The sequence below is a fragment of the Metopolophium dirhodum genome, chromosome 1 (genome assembly GCF_019925205.1).
Source record: "Metopolophium dirhodum isolate CAU chromosome 1, ASM1992520v1, whole genome shotgun sequence".
NCBI classification, from domain to species: domain Eukaryota; kingdom Metazoa; phylum Arthropoda; class Insecta; order Hemiptera; family Aphididae; genus Metopolophium; species Metopolophium dirhodum.
Genome location: NC_083560.1, coordinates 41349989 through 41371504, shown reverse-complemented (window position 1 = coordinate 41371504; position 21516 = coordinate 41349989). Strand labels below are relative to the sequence as shown.

At 28.2% G+C, this 21516-nt stretch overlaps 1 protein-coding gene across 1 annotated transcript; it reads right to left on the bottom strand.

The window, feature by feature from the left end:
• Positions 1–11611: 11611 nt before the first annotated feature.
• LOC132933634 (cilia- and flagella-associated protein 20-like) lies at positions 11612–21236 on the bottom strand. The gene is made up of 3 exons (XM_060999897.1): positions 21153–21236; positions 14420–14611; positions 11612–11989 (listed from the first exon to the last, which is right to left on the bottom strand). The coding sequence occupies exons 1-3, from the start codon at positions 21234–21236 to the stop codon at positions 11612–11614; spliced, it is 654 nt and encodes a 217-aa protein (XP_060855880.1).
• Positions 21237–21516: the final 280 nt, after the last annotated feature.

Genomic DNA, 21516 nt, shown 5'->3' with positions numbered 1-21516 from the left:
ACTTATTGATGGAGCTTTATCAAAAGACATTCCAACATTGACAACTTATGATTTAACCTTAATTCGTAATAATATACACCACGCTCGGTCATCGACTATTCCAAAACTTCCAGGCGACTTACTTGATTTACACAATGTTTTATTGAATGAAAATATACAGACTAACAGAGATGAACATTTTTTATTAGTGAATGACAACGAAAATAATCTAATCATTTTTTCAACAATTACTAATTTAAATTTTTTAAGTGAAGTTGATACTATATTTGTGGATGGAACTTTTAAAAGTTGCCCAAAACTGTTTACACAATTTTTTACAGTCCATGGCTTGAAAAATAATAATTATATACCACTAGTGTTTTTTTTTACTTCCTAATAAAATTCAAGTTTTTACCAATTTTTTAATTTTATAATTATAACTTTTTTATAAATATAAATTGTTTTTTTAACTATTAGGTATATTATTATTATATTATTAACCTACACATTTTATTTTACTTACATCTAATTGCATATCAATGATAAAAAAAACAATATTTTTAACCTACCGATAGTCGTAATTTGCTATCGACAGTCCTAAGTCTGTATGAAATGGGAAGGAAAATAATGTTTTTTACGTTGGGACGCAATTTGGGTAGTTGTTAAATATGGTAGGGACGCAATTCGTGTAGTCATTAAATATCTTTGGGACGAAATTCATGTGGAAAAGGGATTTCGGGACGCAATTCATGTGCAGCGCAAGTGGGTACCGCTCTGAACTGTAATGGCTGACTCCTAGGCATATAGTCAAATCGGGAATTTTACTAAATGTCAAGAAAAATAGTCAAAAAATTTAATTTTTATGCGATTTTACTATCCGCTAGAGTGACTAGACATTTAGTTGAATGCCTATAGTCATTTAATTAAACTATTTAAGTTACCTAGGCTTAACTAAATGCCTATTTCAAGTCAGGAAAATAATGAAAATGGAACTTTTTGCGTTATTTTAAAAATTAAGCTATATTTTCTTATCAATTATTTATTGCTATTTTATATGCAAAACAATTATATGTACAGGTAATTTATTTATATTTAAAATACGTAGGTATATAAAATATTTTTGACCATGTCCTTCGGTACTATTGTTTTAAAACTTAAATTATAAATAAATATAGATAATTACTAATTAGTCAAGCAGAATAGCGACAATATCAAAACGGTCGGTGTTTGTGTTTAAAAAAATGCAAATGCCACCAAACAATAACATGTAACAACAAGTAGTAACTAAAAATTAACAAAAGTTTGTAATTTATTATAATATAACTTTAGTATTAACCAATTTATTTTATTAACTTTATCCTATTTAATATATTATTAAAACGCAATTTAAATATTTCAATATCTTATATTATTATGATTTTCAAATTAAAATTAAATTGTATGTCACTTGAATACAATATTTGTATTTAAAAACTTAAATTATATTTAATACTTATGTTTAGGTACTTAAAGACATTTATAGACATATTAACTTAATTTATTATACACAAATATTATGTAGGTACCTACTATATTATGTTATTAATATTATAGAGGTAATATAACTATATAAGTATCATGTTCATAGATTTCAGAAAAAGTAATGTCTGCAACTAAATCAAAAAGTCAAGTACAACATTTTATTTAAGAAAAATTCAAATAATTGGTAGGTAAAATTTTAAAATAAATAATTTTAAATTTTTCTATCGATGTATAGAATTTGTTTTTAACTAATCTGGTACTTGAATTAATTATTTAAACGATTGCTACCTAATACTATAATAGTATCATGTATTGTTAAGTAGGTAACGTAAAATAACAGGAAAAGCTCAAATATTATTAAGTCTATTTTTTGAAACTAAATAGAGTTCCCTAAATATTAAAAAAAACTAAAAACAATACACGAATCACAATTCACAAATAAGCTGAAAATATTTACAGTAAAAATATTTGTCCCGTTTTTTTTTTTCATTATCAGTTCCACCCAACACCATGTTACCGTATATAATATACAGGTAACAAATATGATAAAATATTTTCCGACCAAATATTTATTACTTTTTATTGTTTTTAAGTGCGCTCATTTGTACTGCTGATATTCCTACAATACTACCTTTTCCGACGACACAGATGACAGATATACTACAAATGAATATCGATATTAATATTTGATGTGAGATTTCTGTAAGATCATATCAACAAAAAACAGGATCTAGAAACAGGTGGTTAAAAATCAAAGAAAATAAATCAGTTTAAGTTACCTTTATTATCTTTTCAGAGAAATGCCCTAAAATCATATTTCATAACAGAAATATATTGGAATGACACTAGACAAATGGTGACCTGAAAACCTCACCTTTAATTCAAAAGAAAAATACTGAACTACAGACTTCATATTTTCGTTATCTTCTAAAATCTAAAGTCTTAATTAAATCTCAAAACAAACACCTGTCACATGAGTAAACCACATCAGTCATATAGTTTTTTTCTTATTTTTAACTATAAGTTTATACACATAGTATTTCTTAATGGTTTATTTATACTCAGGTATCTAAAACCTTTTTATTTTTAATAAAAAAATTACATTTAAATCTGTTCTGTTCTGCATATAAGTAAGTCCCTATTATACGTACATTTAGTAAATCGGCGGAAATACAAACATAAATCTCAGGGATAGGCCCTAATTTCAGGGTATTTTTGAATGTATTTTAGGAAAAGATTAAGAAAATCCTTAGACTAGAACCTTTTAAGACGGCTAGGAAGGTTGTTCATAATGTATTGTAAATTAATAAATTATAATAGAATATTGATATGAGATAAGTGGGCTGGAGTGTGTATAGCGATAATTAAGAGTTAAATTTTTTATAGTACCTATAGGCATTGGCTAAATTTAAAAAAACTATTTTAAGCTTTAATAAGTTACACTTTGATTGTTGTCTTTGATATGAGTCGAGATTAGCATAATCAACTATAGATCTGCATTCATCATTATCCTAATATAGCGTAATACTGTTACGTACCCACGTATTAAGTAGTCATATATTAACTATGTACAGCGCGCCGCACGTTTCTAATAATATTTGACACTATAACTAATAAGGCAATTAGTATAGTATAACATGCGGAGGTCGTTGCAAAATCGTAGAGAAAACAATTAAACTATAGAAGGTGCCGTCACATACGTATCTTTCCTGGAAAGCCAACGCCCATACGCAGGATACGAGTCGACCAGCATACCAAATACGAGACCCGAACTCTGTCTGATGACCGAGCTTAGCCACTACTACAACCACCCACTCCAAAGGACACAATCATATATATAGAAGCCCAGGACAAGAGCTCTTCAGACGGTTAGGGACATTCAGAGTCAGGTCGTAACACCACTCACAGTTTATATTCTATCTTAAAGAGTCGTAACACCACTCTTTTACACCATATATTATAACATTGTATTTTTGTACTAAGTTAATAAACATTCATCATACCTAGTACATCACGTATTTTATCTCCGCGTTGATGTATATATCGACTTCGGTTGGGACGTAACAATACCTATTTAGTTCTATGGTTTGCATTTAATACGATGACCTCTGCTGTAGTTTTATCAAACATTAAATAATTATATTTTATTACGGAACTTTTTGACGATTAACCAATTGCGTAATGCACGAAAATATAAATCTGAATTAGTTGTTTTGTTACCTATATAATGTGGGCAATGTGCCTTCGTATATATAACACATCGAAAAGTTTCTAAAATAAAAATAAAACATAGTTTTACGCACGCAACCAAAAACCTTTTTCACTCCTATGGCTACATTGATTGCATTTTTGAAGCCTTCGACATGCTAGACGAGTAGACACACAATTACTGTCAGTAATCAGATATCTACCTGAAATAATATAAAATAATGTATAATATTATGGTTTAGTGAAATATTTGTAACTTTTCAAACGCACAATAAGACATTGTTCACCATTTACTACCAAGTGATCAGTAATACCTACTTGTATCCATCTATATAATATAATATATTCAAATTCATAAAAAAACAATTTTATATAAATAATAAACAATTCGACATACACATCTACCGCAGGGACAGACCCAGGGGGGCTACGGGCCCAGCCCCACCCAGAAATATTATTTTACAATTTTTTTTTATAATTCTATAAATTTTGATTCTACTATATTCCAATCACAGATATGTATGATAATAATATAATTTATTATACATATCTTAGGATTGTGAATCCAATATTGTATAATATAAAAAATGTTTAATTAAGAATGAAGTGTATAATATTATGATTTTTATAATATTTGTGTTGTAAAAAAATTGTTGCCAACACCCCCCCCCCCCTCCAAAATCTTTGCTTTGGAACCATGATCCATCTATGTATAGTTGAAGACATGATCACATTTTTGTTCAGTAAAATTGCATTTCGTAAGTACCTAAGTATAATGTCTAATATTCAGTACACGCTTACTTTGTTATTAAAAAATAATTTCTGATGTAAATGCGTTATAATATAATCATTCCAAAAATAACTCTTATCTAATTAAAAAAAAAATTAAAAACCTCCAACCAAGAACGTAAAAAAAATAACTGTATAATATATTCTTCAGTAAAATACAAATGTACACGTGATTTTTTTTGAATGTCGAACATAATAATATTTTATAGTTTTATACGAACATACCTTTAGTAGGTACATTACTTATTTCTTATCTTATTTACGCAACACTGTTATGTTCACAAATAATAATTGTTTCCGGTACATCCATTTATAATATGATAACTCAACATTTAACTGAAATCAATATTATTTAAGTATTACGCACCTCGGAAATACCGTGTTCGGGTAAAAGGTTTTTTTTTTTTTATTTGATGCACTTTCTCAACTATTCTGTTGTCTATAATAATTAGTACCGGTTAATATTATTATTCGGGCTTTAAAATCTTCCATCGGGCTTGCTCGTTTAAACTTTAGATCACATTATATACGTCAAGTACAAAACACCTCGATAACGCGATATCTGTATTGTTTGTTTATTCCATTAACTGTAATCTTCATCGTAATAATATGCTATAACAATGTTCGCAAAAAAAAAAAAACTTTATAAAATACCCGCGAAAGTATTAGGTATTTAACATTTAACAAAACTCCCGTTGAATATAATTATTAACACATGGAAAGTTTGTTCAGTTTTAATAAGATTAAAATAGGTAGTGAAACAATTAGAACAAATCTAGAATCTCCTTAGATAAAATTACAAAGGGATTAAAATGTTGGTTATAAATTATAATATATACGTTCACAAAATATGATAATACATAACATACCTGGGTATATTGTCAAGGGGCTTGTAGTCAGTGGCCGAAGTGTGGGGAGGGGGGGCACGGGGGGATGGTATCCCTCTACTTATTTTGTCTAGAATAACGTATCCTTCCTAAGACTTGTGTTGTACAATTTATTAAATATCATATTTACATTTACACATAAGAAAGTTTTTTATTTTTTCGGTGAAAATAATATTGTTTTATAACATTGAGGCCCGACCTTATCGTGTTGTTTAGTATAGGCAGTTTCGCCTTTAACAAATGTTACGTTATACCATCTACCCGTATATCACAGAAAAATAACAATATTGATGATAATAAGTAAGGACGTAGCAACTAACAATATGCTAAAATATCTAAATGTCATTTCTGACAATATCTTGTTGATAACTAATAAGTAGATGTATAATATGTGTGAGTCGATCAATTTCTAAATTTAGCCCATGGATAGAATACTGTTACTCCTTAAGTTTTTTTTTTATTTACTTTTATTACTTATTTAAGAAAAAGTGATGCTAAATTAAGCAGAAAAAACATTTTAATTGAATATTAATAGATTTTGTTATATTACATATCATATTTTTAGTATTAAATACAAATTTAACTATATAATCTTAAATCTCTACAGAAAAATATTAGAAACAAAAATCAATTTTGACTAAAATTTGAAAAATGTTTTTTATTTGTTTAATTTTAAAGATTATTTATGATAAAAAAGATTGTAGTGTTTTGATGCAGAAACAAAATGTGAACTATAAAAAAAAATACAAAAAAAACTATTATACTAGGTGTGAAAAATGTTATAATGATACCAGGAAATCTGAATTGTAAGGCATCCCTCCACTTATCTTGAGCCATTTTGACCACTGCTTGTAGTGTCTTTGTACATATTATTATATAATTATATATTATTTAAGATTGTATAATATATACCTACCTATTTAAGAATGTCAAATTATTTATTCATTGAATTTCGAAACTAGCTTTTATTATAAGTAATAGTATGAATGTCATTAATCATACTATTATAGAGAAAATGTATTATTGAATATGTAATGTAAAATTAATAATATTTAATATTTTAATAATTTTAGTTTGAATTGATTCACATTCGTACAATGCCTAGCTACAGAGATTAAACGTATGTTGCATTGTCGGTTTTTAAATTATTTGCCGCACGTAGGTAGGTACCAATAGGTACATTATAATATAATATTATAGTAAGTAGGAAGAGATGGGAATTTTACCGTACATTTTTTAATACTGTATACTATTTTTGTTTGGTAAGTTTAATACGAACTCAATAACATTTTGATAACTAAGCTAACCATTTAACCAGTATACCACTCGTCCACTTCTTACTACAAGTATTATATTTATATATATTATAATTTATTAGTATGCCTTGTCGCACAAACGGTAGTGCCAGTGGGTGCTTAGCATCTCCAACTTTTATTAGTTATGTTGGACTAAACATATTATTTAAAGTAAATCAGAGATGATAGTGTTAAAAATTGTCTTGGTAATAATTATTTGCTGGAAGATCTCATGTGCATGATTTAAATATAAGTAGGTATATAACTAGTTATATTTATATCATGCATTGTGGAGATATGGATGTCACTATAGCGTTGTTGTACATACGAAAACAATTGAAATGAGTGGTCACTCAAATTTTAAAACTGTAAAAAATATTTATCCGGTAAATATTACGTAAATTTACCTTACTGACAAAATATACCAGGTAAATTTACCGAGCTCTTATCTCCATTTCGGTCACATGTAGGATTGTTCATAATATTGTGTTTGTGACGATAACCACGTCAACACGCGTATTTTCTCGGGTTCCGGCGAACAATAATACAGGATAGGAACACCAAAAGTTAACGAAGTTGGACCATTTTATTGTACATATATACCGTGCTTAATTTGTACAAGCAATTCGTGTTTGTTTTTTGCAGGGCTTGAAACCGATTGAAAAAATTTCGATTTCGGTTTCGATTTTGGATACCGGTTTCTAATTTTTTCGATTTCGGTTTCAATTTTTCAATACCAGTATTACGAAATTTCGGTTTCGGTTTCGATTTTGGATACCGGTTTCTAATTTTTTCGATTTCGGTTTCAATTTTTCAATACCGGTATTACGAAATTTCGGTTTCGGTTTCAACTTTCCAATACCGGTATTAGGAAATTTCGGTTTCGGTTTCAATTTTTCAATATCGATATTAGGAAATTTTGGTTTTGATTTCGGTTTTGTATGCTGGTTTCTACATTTTTAAAAACGGATTTAAAGCAGACTATAAGTTATAATTATAAATAGTTTTATTATACTTAAATAGTGAAATACTTAATATGCTTTTTTAATTTTTGATAAAAATAAGAGCAATATTTCAATAGGAGTGATTTTGTAAAATAGGTTTTATACATCCTTCAACAGTACATTTGGACTCATTTGTTTCATTATTAAAAGTGAAAAATAAACGGCCAACAGGATTGGTATTCTTTCTACCCATGATTTCTTATGTAATTAATGAAACAACCTGATGTAGGTAATAGGTATCTTTATTTATAGTAAATAAATCATTTAGTAAAAATAAAATTGAAAAAGTTTTTGTCGTGGATGGACTCGTAATTATAAAGTTGAAAGTTGTACATAAAAAAAGTAAACCGATAAGGAACTACACTATAATGAACGACAAACACGCTGACTGCACTACTGCAAACACAGTACGAAAATTTTAAAATATTCTATATCGAAATATATATTATATAGGTACACTATACGTATGGGATACGTATGGGCACTAGGGAAAAATTAAAAATACAGTTATTTTTAATAACTAAATAATTCTTAAACAATATTATATATTTTAAATTTATTTTTATATTAGTGTTATTATTATTGTCTCTACTCCCCACGACCAACAGACTGTAGTAGCGGTGATGGTCGTACGATCACTCACACAAATTAAAACCTGTGCTATTTTCAGTTTTTCCTGATATTGTACCTCGATAAATAATTGGTTCTAGCAGTAATTATTATATGATTTTCTTATTATTTATATTTTATAAATTGATTATAATAGTATTGTACTATTCAGTATTTAATAGCTTAATACTATTAAATAACAATCTAATAAATTAATAGACCCATATACGGGCCGTCATCTGTCAAATGTGCTGCCCAATAAATAATTAATATCTATTATTAATATTATTTATTATTCATTACTACCTATTATAATAAAAGTATAAAACAACTATAATAATTTTTCAAATAATAAAATGGTTATCAACATTTTAATCATAATCCCATGGGTGTATCAATGCAATTTACGTATTTACGTACATTTAAAAATAATTTACGTTAATTCAAAAAAAAGCATTATTTAAAATATTAAAATTAAAAAAGGTGGATAAGTGGATGTCGCTCTGCTGTACGGTAGGTTACAAGTGGGTCACTGTAATGGATGGTGTTAAATTTGAATTCAATGATATAATATCATTGTATAAGAAAAACGATTCTGAGCGAAAACGGTCAGTCAGCCTATGATTTTACCAAGTATATTTGATGATATTATTGTGAATAAAGTAATTTATATATAACCTATTTACGTGGAGCCTTGTTTTAAATTTTCAATCCTTAGCCATAAAAGTTAAAAATTTATAAATTTATAAATTTTTAACTACAAAATAATTAATAAATTATAAATTTGATAAATGTTGTCAAAATTTGAACTTTAAATGCTTATAAAAAAAAATTGTGCCTATGTATTTTCAATATTTTTCAACTGCTATTAGAACGATATATCAGGAGCATTATATTAAATTTTCACGCTTTTTTACCCAACAAATAAAAATTTATTGATATTTATAGAAAAAAAACTAAAAAAATTAAAAACTGACAATGTCCGTAAACAGCTCAAAAAGAGTCAAAATATTTTCAACATTTTATGGTGTATAGAAAATGCTAATATAAACATTCAGTGAAATTTTCAAGTATCTACAGTCATTCGTTTTTTAATTACAATAAAATAAGAAAATTGTTACATGAGAAATCGAGTAAATATCAAATGTTGTAAAAATATAAATTTCAGACGATCATAAAAATTTAATTTAAGTTTCTTCTAGACATTTTTTTTTTGATAAAGGTAGACAAACTTATGAGTAATCTTATATTACATTTTCAAATCTTAGATTTGAAAAGAAAAATTTTTATGAATTCTCATCAAAATAATTTGCTATTTTTCGTGATTTTTCCGTATTTTGTCAAAATTTGAACTTTAAATGCTTATAATTAAAAACTATGACTAAGGATTTTTAATTTTTTTCATCTGCCTTTGAAACAATAACCTGGGAGCCTTCCATTAAATTTTCAAGCTTTTTTACTCAACAGATAAAATTTTATTGATATTTATAGAAAAAAAAACTAAAAAAATTGAAAACTGACAATGGCCGTAAACAGCTCAAAAAGAGTCAAAATATTTTGTAAATTTTATGGTGCATAGAAAATGCTAATATAAACATTCAGTCAAAATTTCATGTCCCTACGGTCATTTGTTTTAGAGTTACACCAAAAACCAAAATCGATTTTCTCGAAAACAGATTTTGCGTAAAAATTCCCGTTTTTCCTTAATTTTTCTTTTGTTTTTCACGTCGCTTGTGAAAACTACTGGGAAATTTTTACTTTTGACCCCCCAAAGTACCAACTAGATTCACTTTCCTATCAGAAAAGTTACTATTGAAGAAAATCCAAGCACTTTTACTGTCCGAAAAGGTGATGACAGACACAAAAATAAAAAAAAAAAATAAAAAAAAAAAATAAAAAAATAAAAAAATAAAAAAAAAAACACACATCATTGTAGAATCAATACATTCATCGCTTCGCTCAGAATCTAAAAATTGAGTTATAAGTTATAACAACGGTTTCCAATTTTTTCCGATTTCGGTTTTGAATTCATATTTAATACCGGTATCCAATTTTTTGCGGTTTCGGTTTTAAATTATAATACCGGTATCCAATTTTTTCCGATTTCGGTTTTGACTTTAATACCGGTATCTAATTTTTTTCGGTTTCGGCTTTAGATTATAATACCGGTATCCAATTTTTTTCGGTTTCGTTTTCGATTTTGATTTTGGTTTCGGTTTTTTAACGGTTTATACCGATTTCTGAAACCGGTTTTGAAATCGGTTTCAAGCCCTGGTTTTTTGTACATGGACGTGGTTATTATAGACTATTCTGTTTAAGGTTTATTATAATTAATTTACATCACGAGGATTTCAAGCCATTAAATTTGTTGTACTAACATTTAATAATACAATTGAATACGGGAATTGGAAAAAAATATATGATATTATTATGATCATGACTTAGGCATCTGCAGGGGTATCTGGGAACCTGTGACTTAATTCGTCATTATTAAAAGCTGTACCCAAGTCAATTACAAAATCTATAACGGAGTGCATACCAACAATTACCCTGTCACATATAATTTGGAGGGCCTGGTTTATTTACATATTTTAATAGTCTAACACCAGCAGGAGTCATGGATATAAAAATACAGTAGTCAGTAGATGTTAGGACGTATTATAGATTTAATTGCATTAGTGTCAAATATATACTATTATTTACATAAATTTTAACATTTTAAATTTAGAAATTGGATCATAACTAAAATCAAAATTCTCTAGTTGCAAACGACATAATGGATGTTCGTAATTGTTAGTATCTAGTATAAGAGATATGAAAACAGTATTCATTCTTGAGTTGAATAGTAGAATAATTGTATAATAATAATTTATATTAATAATGTATTAATAACAGTTAATATTTTTATTTTTTATTCATAAAATCAACGTATTTTCACGTTTATTAATATTAATATGATGCTGTGTTAATTTTTAAGATGACACCGATGAAAAATTAACGGGTCTGGTACGAAACATCGACAATCAATAAATCGATAAGTTAAAATGTCGATGGTCGACACATCGACAAGTACAAAATGTTGACTGGTCAATATATCGACAAGAACAAATTATCGAAAAAAAAGATAAATTTTAGTTGCAGTAGGAAGTATACTTTATATTGTTATTGTTTATTTATTTATTTATGTCATAAGAAAATGGCAATTTTTCGGTTAAAACACAATGGCGGTATCTAATAATATCGACGCACTGAATCTGTGTAGATATCAGACGGACAACGCAGTTTTCCACGCAGTCGGTATTATTCGTATATGATAATATTAGCTTTTAGTCTGCTCTACGACAGCCGTCGACTTTTTGTCAACGGGTCCAGCAATTTTCTTCGGCAATCTCTTCGGTTTTTCCCGCACCACTGCGATCTTGTACATCCTGTACGCGTTCGGCAGCTGATCCTCCTTGTACTCTTGGCTACTGAAATATATCCTCCTCAGCCGACAGTTGGCGTGCACTTGGATGCGGACCGTCTCCACGTAGGTCGTCTTGAACGCGTCGCTTACGATCTCAGCCAATTTCAGGCCCACTCGGTTCCAACCCTCGTCCATGCACATCGGCTTCGTGACCATGAACGTACTGGTCTTTGAGACCGAATGGTAGTTGCTCAGGCGCACGCGCCGGCGAATCTTTTCGCTGTCCAAAATCTGTTTACGCATGATCAATGGTGGCAGGGAAAAGCCCGTTAGACGATACAGAGAACAAAGTAAACTTCGTTCAGTTGGTAGGTATATAAATATATTAGAATTATATTTATATATTTTGTCGTCTCAAAATTTCATGATATAAAACCGACAAATTTCAAACGATTTTTTTCATTCAAAATAGTAGCGTGCAATTTTTTGTTAAAACCATTTTTGCTTTTTCAAACATTATTGTGAATCGTTTGCGTTTTATTGAATTTTTTAATGGAAACCATAATATACGTATACATAGTCAGATATTGTCGTACCCAGTGTAGTACCCTGTGTCCAACGTAATAGCCAATAATAATAACAATAGTATAAACCACTCTATAGATAATTATCATGAAGGGGCATAGGCTTTCGGGTTTCGAACCACATTACATATAAAATATACTTATAATATAAAAAATCAAATGAACAGGTTCAGAGAGTATCAACCACAAGAGACCTTGAAACAGGTAAGTAGTGAACAAACCAGGTTTACGAATAAGTTATAATGGGGAAAATACATTTCTAAGAAAAGGGTATAAAATCTGATAAATGAATGTAATTTGAAATATACGAATAACCGTCTTACAAACGCGTAACATACCAAATTTACGCTCAGAAATTCACGTTTTATGCCGTTAGCTTAAAAACTAGAGTAAATCGACCTCTTATAAAATTTAAAAGTAAGATTATTATCTGTGTTTTGATGGACATTTTTTTTACGATAATTCAGTTTTTAAGTGAGTAATGAGCATTTTTAATTTACATTTATTATACACTTATAATTCACTTAAAAACCGAATTACCGTGAAAAAAATTCCATTAAAACACAGATAATATTCTTACCATCAACTTTTATGATAGGTCGATTCACTCTAGTTTGTAATTTAACGGCATAAAACTTGAACTTAACGCGTAAATTTGGTATGTTACTCGTCTGTAAGACGGAGACAACACACGCGGGTGTGGCATCCTCTTAAACACAACGCAGGATATTATAAGTACACACATTTTTTATATTTTAAACTACTGATAGTGCATCATATATATAATAAATATTACATTATATATGATGGTGCAATGTGCATATCAAATTACAATATACTACACAACAACGTGGGGTTTCATCGATTCCGCCAGACCTTTTTATACTAGGGGATAAGGTATATCGATTCCGCCAGGGAAAAAAAAATCTTCCCAAACAAAAATTACAGTTTTATTTTACTTACATAGCTATATTATAAATATTATATGAAATACCTGTATAAAAATGTTACCGCTATAACTAATAATAAACACAAAATATATTTATCAAAAAAAAATCGTAGATTTATTAATAGATTATGAAGATGAAAAAATTAATTGTTTACATTTCATTAATTTGGCATCATCACATTATATAAAAATAATATTGTACAACTTTAAACAATATTGGTCTATCCGTGTATGTATATTGTTTATTTTATACAAATAAATAATAATATTGTACAACTTTTGACATTTAACGACATCGTATATGTATATAATATATAGATGATGAAAATGTTATCAAATTTAATTTGTATTATTTTGTATATGTAATATTGTATTGTATTTATTTTATTTATTTAACTGTTGTATTATTTTATAAATATTATTTATATTATATTGTATTAATTATTATATTGATTATTAATTTATTTTCAATATTCAAATGAATTGTTGAATTATTTTGTAGATTGTAGATATTATATTATTTCCTATTATTATAACAGAAATAGGTTTATAGCTGCAGCAAGTACCAGGTCAACCTCAAGGTTAGGTTAGTGTTAAAGTATTAAAGTTGGTGGGTAGCGGAATCGATAGGTTGTTTTTAGAGTACCTGAACTGGCGGAATCGATGCTACATCGGAGGAATCGATAGGTACCCAACAACCCAACCGATAACCGAAAATGCGGTTGCATAGGCTACGTGTAGGACGTTAGCATTTCCGAGAAGATTGTGGACGGACACGGCATCCGTGGGAAAATAGGTACTGTCAGTGATAGGCAGGGGGATCGTGGTTGGGACTATAAAGTAGCCCTCGAAACTGTCTGTATTCAAACGCATTATACCCGAGCTTGGACAAGACAGTCAGAATAACAATAATTGATTTTGGATTAGTTTTCACGAAGAACTAGCAATAATAAATACAATTGAGTTTACGAATTATTACACCTGAGTATCCATCCTCGATTCACTGTACGTCACTTGCACGAGTTGGCTTACCACAATATAATGAATAAATTTATCTGCATACATACTATAGTATAGCACTAATAATGGTCGTAGCATATATCATCTAGTCGAAGATTACGTCGAGCACGTGAACGAAAGAAGCTAAGCGACGCTATCGCCTATATTATCATATTGTCGATTACGTACCGTGATTTCGAACGTAAAATATTGACCGAGATTTTTCAGCAGCAACGTGAGGTACGGCATTCGAACACCCAGCGACCCTTTGGGATCCACCGGACAGGTTATACAACAGGCGTTGACGTTTAACGACTGGATCTGGAGCACGTTGGACTTCACCACGTCGTCTAGGACCTGTTTCATTTCTCCTTCTTTGCACTGTAATACCCAGACATGACGAGCGTGTACAACGATATAATACGGTGATCAGGAGGTTAGGTCATAAATAATACGCATTTCAAAAATTCTGTGTACCTACTTGATTTGTTTATTTTTTTTAACTGTGGATACCTACATATTTCGCGGTACTTGTAACGCGTTAAAGTTAATTTTGGGAATTATATTATTACAGACTACAGTATAGATACATACCTATATAGCTACAATACCTAACCTAACCCACGATTGTATTTCGTTTTGATTTTTGATTACACACGTGTATTAATAGTTTAAATCAAACTTCAGCTAAATTTTACCGTACAGTTTAGGTTACGTATATTTCGGCTATATGTAAATAGCAATAAAATTAGAAATGTACATTATGCAAACTGCGACGAAAATATAAATTTACTTACCTACATTAAATAGTAAACTGCGATAAAACTTAAAACTAGTAAAAATATATGTAAAACAGAATATTTAAACTTAAATAATATATTTTACCAACACACTATGTTAGTTAAACGCCATCACTCATCAATAATAGATAATATATTATATTAAAATCATTCAAGTCCTAAAAAAGTAACATAACAATTAAATCTTAAAATTATTTTAAAATGTATTTATAAAAAAATCGGGGAAGTGGGACAATGTATAATGGATGGTATTAAATTTGAATTCAATGATACAATATCATTGTACACGAAAAATGATTCTGAGCGGAAGCGGTTTGTCCAAGTGGATTATTTATATTATATTTATAATGCTATTATTTATTATTAAGAAGGTAGCCAATAAGTTGAATAAATATTATAAAATTACAACAAAATAACTAAAACTCCGTCCAGGTTTGAACATAACTATAAAAAACTGTGTTTTAATATTTTTTAGATTATTTAGTTACAGAATAACCTACTTACGTGAAACCTTATTTCAAATTTTCAATACTTAGTTATAAAATTTGAACATTTTATAAATTATTATAACTACAAAGCCATTTTTAATTTTAAATTTGAGAAATGTTGTCAAAAGTCGAACTTTAAATACTTAAAAAAATCATATTTGTGGATTTTAAATATTTTTCAACTACTATTGTAACAATATATCAGGAGCCTTGTATTAATTTTTCACCCTTTTTGACCCAACAAATAACATTTTATTGACATTTATAAAAAAAAAATTAAAAAAATTGAAAATTGAAAATGTCCATAAAAAGATAAAAAATGTTTTAAAAATGTTATCAAGTATACAAATAGACATATGGTGTGAATTTCAAGTATCCACAGTTATTTCTTTTTTAAATTACAGCAAAATAAGAAAATTGCTACTTGAGAAATCGAGTAAGTATCAAATGTTCTAAGAATTTCAACTTCGAACGATCATATACATTTAATTTGACTTTCTGGTAGATATTTTTTTTTTTACAAAGGTAGGCATATTTATGAGGAATTTGTATTCAATTTTTAAATCTTAGTTTTAAAAAGAAAATTTTTTATGAAATTCTCAAAATAATTTCTACATTTTTGTGTTGTGTATTTTGTCAAAATTCGAACTTTAAATGCTCATAAAAAAAAATTGTGATTTTGTATTTTTAATAATTTTCAACTGCCCTTGAGACAATATATTACTATGAGTAGCCTTGTATTACATTTATAACCTTTTTGACCCAAATTGTATTGTCAATTATAGAAATGAGAACTGAAATAATTGGAAACTAAAAATTTCAGTGAACACTTCAAAGCAAGTTGAAGTATTTTGAAGGTTTTATGGTATATAGAAAATGTTAATATTATAAACATTCAGTGAAAATGTCATGTATGTACGGTCAATGGTTTTAGAGTTCCACAAAAAACCAAAATCGATTTTATCGAAATTGACATTTTTTTCGATTTTGGTTATTCTAGGCGTTTTTTAAAACTACTGGGAATTTTAAATTTTGACCTTACGAAGCGCTAATCAGATTCACTTTCCCATCAATTGAAGTTTATTTTCCAAAATGTAATTAAAAAAATTCTATTTATTTATCTAAGATTTTTTAGGTTAGCCTAACCTACAACATTCATAATATGTTGTAATAATAGAATTTGAAAAACTTAATGGGTCATTATTAACTATAGCTTTTAATTATTTTCTTATAATTTTAGCTAGTAGTTAATTTATATTGTTTACAGACAATTTTCATTTAATATTATAACTTACGGCTTGACGTTTGATTTTAAGGCATGGTTCATGGTTGTGTTCTAATAATACTATTTCTTGTAAAATTGTATTTTTTTTATCAATGGCCAATTTGGCTTTGCAGTTTTTTTTCTGATCATATCCACGTTTAGTGATCAATTTTTTTTTGGTTTCATATAGTGCATTTTAAATTTAGAACTATTCAACACTAATAGTTGTTTGCTATTTTGGCTAAATATATAAATACACAGCAGTTTACATACAGTACAAACAACTAATAACCATGGGCGGAGTGTGACCTAATTTCGGGTCTGGAAAACATATCTATAGTATAATATATATAATTATCATTATAATATAACATTAGCTCATAGGCTGATTGTTTCAGGGGCTTTAACCTATAGACATAAACTTGAAAAAAAATTATACTTTGATCTATCAAATAACTTATAAAATGAACAAATACATATTTTAGATTCTGAGCTGAGCGAGGAAGCTAGTGGTTTTACAATGGTGTTTATTTATTATTTTTTATTCTATATATAAAATTTCAACCAGAAGGAGTGCTTTAATTTCAACATATAATATCTTTTAACAAATTAGATAGATATGGTACTTTAGAGATAATTTCTCGATTTTCTAAAAAGTTATTTAATGCCACTGGAAAAACTACTGACAAATTACGAAAAACCGCTAAAAATGGGATTTTAATTTCTAACGCTATGCTTAGGTATCACCATAAGTACAATAGCACCGAATAAAAAATAATAATATTATAATATTAATTCAACTTACAGGCTATATCATAAAATAATAATAACAGTATAAAAAATCCAGACTGACAAACCGTCTCCGCTCAGAATCGTTTTTCTTATACAACTATATTATATCATTGAATTTAAGTTTAATACAATCCATTATACATTGACCCACTGGCCACTATTAGTGCACAGCAGAGTGACATCCACCTATCCGCTTTTGTTTTAATGTTTATAAAATAATTATATATATAAAAATAATATATACATACAAATGTCATCATCTACAGATTTTTTTGAATTTTTCCAAGATTTCGAAAAACTTAAAATGTATTCAGGTAGTTAATTTTTGATTTCATATTCATTGTCTTTGTCAAAATATGGTTTTAATTTTACAGCAAACTTTGCAAACGAAAACATTTTTAGGTAGTCCATTCACAAATTAATCAAAATTAATAGGTGATAACTGATAACAATGTTATATACTGGAGGCAAGCATTATAATAATATATATATTATATAGAATATATATTTAAAACCCCCCAACACTATGATTATCGACAGGAAAAGGCTTAGCAGTATTACAATAAGTAGATATCTGACCAAATTTAGGACTCCCAAAATTGAACGATTAGAATTTTGTTATATTAAACAAATCCTGGTAGCAAAATCACATAACGACCACATAAAAGATCTAATGGCAAGATTATCATATAATACTGCGTATTGGTAAAAAGGGGCCAAAAATAATTTAGATATACTATATATTAATATATACTTCAATGAGTAATTAATGCATATATATATAAATTAGGACACACATTACTATGAACCATAGTATCGATAGCGCTGGTAAACAGGATGTCCACAGTACGACTAAAAGATAATTTAAACATCGAATAACCTAATTAAACATGAGTCACTACCATTTCCTGATCTCCGTACGCCCCTAGGCCACAGGAATGGATTAACAAACTTGCCAATAAGAAAGGGTAGATTCTATCAGGCGTGATACATGCTTTGTGATAGACAGTACTTGCACCTTCACAGACGTATTGTATTTACAACCAATTTTATTAAAAGTTTTAAGTGTCGAATAAACAAATTTAATAAGAATTTCAACTCGAGTTATTACTTTATCTTGTTACCTGTCAACTATTTACTTCAAATCTAACTCTGTACGTGGGATCGTTACATTAATGTTAAGCCAATAAATATTTTTTATTATTTGTAAATCGGTTTTCTGAATATATTAATTATTAAATATATACGATAACATAACTTACACTTTACTTTAAGGTTTTAACAAGATTTATTTGTAATAAGGGTCATTAAATTTTGAAGTTTTGAACGATCGAGCACTGAATATACTAATTTTTCTTTAATTTTTAAATCATTATTTTTAAATTTGTTTTCACAGAGCCGACCCATAGAGTATCCGCCAGTACCAGGCCAATTTGAAAATTTCCAATTTGTATATGGGTCACTCGCCCTTGCTAATAATTTGATAGTATTTTAAAGCCCATTGTTTCTGTCACGAGCAGAAGTTAAATTTTAGATATTTCTATGTTATACCACTTATTATAATAGATGGTATGTGAAATAACTATATAAGAAATAAGATGATAATTTTCACAGTTTACATAATGTACATTTCAAAAAAGGTTCATTTCGGTTGCAGTATACCATCTCCCAATATTTCTATCTTATTTTTCATAATAGGTACACGTAAGTTCCTACATGACGCATTAAATATTTTTATTTTAGCTATGAATGACTGTACATATTATGACATTTTGTGCAGTATTATTGGACAGACGTAAAATTGCGCACAATGAAGGAAAAAATTGTAATTTGTGCCTAGTAATGACTATTAATAAGTACAAAAAGTGTGTTACATTATTTTTATGATAAAAAATTTATCATAACTAGAGGACACCACGTTGAGGCGACTATCATTGTCCTCCAAAAATGATTTTTAGGTTTAAATAAATTATCAATAAAAAATGGAAAAATTAAATACTATGGTAGTATGGTAGATAAGGTAAAACTATATTAAATTGTTTTGATTATAATATTATATAGAGTAAATAATAAAAATATTATAATAAGTTATTTTCTTATATCAACATAGTAATGTGACATAATTTTTACATATTCAGCGAGGGCATCAGTAGGAATTTGTCAAGGCAAAATATTTTCATTTTTCAATTTTTTGTTTTACGATTAGTGACAATGATAAAGGACTGTTTGTGACATGTTTTCTTTCATATACGTTGATAATGTAAAAATTATTTCTCAATTATATATAGATAGTCAGTTAAAATTGTATCTTATAGCATTAATTTTAATTATCTGATATGTAATTTTAAATCATCAAACGCATTTTTTTTTAAATAAATAAATTGTTATTATCGATTTGAGAATTTTAGGTGTTTTATAAAATTAAAAGTATCAAGCATCCATACAATAAACAAATAACTATCAAATCATTTAGAAATAAAACTAGGTATAGTAAAGAACTTTGTTTAAAACTGTTAATTATACTGATAAAAATTCAGCAATTTATACCACAAACTTCAAACTTTGTATATAATCTATGAACATTTAATTTTTTTTTTTGAAAATATGGTAGACACTGCACTTAACCCAACCATCACATGCCATAATTCTATAAAAGCAACTTTCTTAGTTCGGAAGTTCATAAAATCAAATGTAATAAAAATTACTTGAAAAAAAAATGTTTTTATTTTTAATTTAAAAAACATCTATCTTGTTAATTTTTGTACTACATAATGGTTATGAATTATGATAATAATTGATCCAGAAAAAAGCTCGGCAGAGCTTTCTGCCCCTCCGCAGACGCCCTTGATATGAACCCTTGTAACATCCTTTTTATTATATTGCTCAAAAAATTTGCCATTTAATTGATGTCATTTGTATTTGAAATACGTATTGGAATACTCACGAATACTGTCTTTCAAAAGCGTTTGAATATAAATACAAATACATTTAAAAAGTATTCGAAACACTTTACAATTACTTTGTACCTATATTAAAATATTATGAGTACGTTTATCACGAAAGTATACATAAAATTATTAATAAATACGTTCTTTAATCGATTCAAAATTGCAGAAGCCACGTAGGTCCAAAATATATTTCGATCAGGCCAAGTTATATTTCAGCTTGGTAGTAAAGGTATTGTTGTGCGTAAACGGTGTACTAGGTGAAATCTTATAAATACTTAAAATATTATTTTAAGAACAATTTTTAAATTAGTAAAATACGAAACAAAAAAATCTTTAATCTATATAAAACAGTAAGAAGAAAAAATCATGTAGTATTGTGGTATAAAAGTATTTTTAAAGTATTTAAAATGCACCGCTAAAAAAGTATTTAGATAAAAATATACAATTTTTCAAATAGATACTTGACAAGATTGCAGTTAGATACTATTGGCGCAATTTACTTTACCCATTTTACAAATCGAGAAATTCCGGCTGGAATTCACTACCTCTACAAGTAGGCAATTTTACCACCTGTTCACTGTCCGTGCGATTTACAATCACCTGTTTTATTGGACAGTTCTATGAACGCACCTGAACTAACCAATTATCCAGCGGATGGCTGCCGCCGCTATGGAACGCGGTGAATAACGGTCCTTGAAAGTTCGTTTGAAACATATTTCTTGGTAGATCTTGGTCGGAGATGGTTATTTTGTGCGGCCCAGGTAGATTTACAGTTTATGATGTAATTATAGGACCTAGATTCCAGGACACTTGAACGGAGACTGATTTTTATAAAAATAAATAAAACACATTGTTATTACAATCGCGTTGCTACAATACGCTCGTGGTATTTGATGCATTTAAAACGCGATACAAAATATTTCCTATAATAAATTTGTTAAGGTTTTTTATGTTCGGTAGATGCGTTGTGTTGAATCGCTGTTCAGGTGGTCCG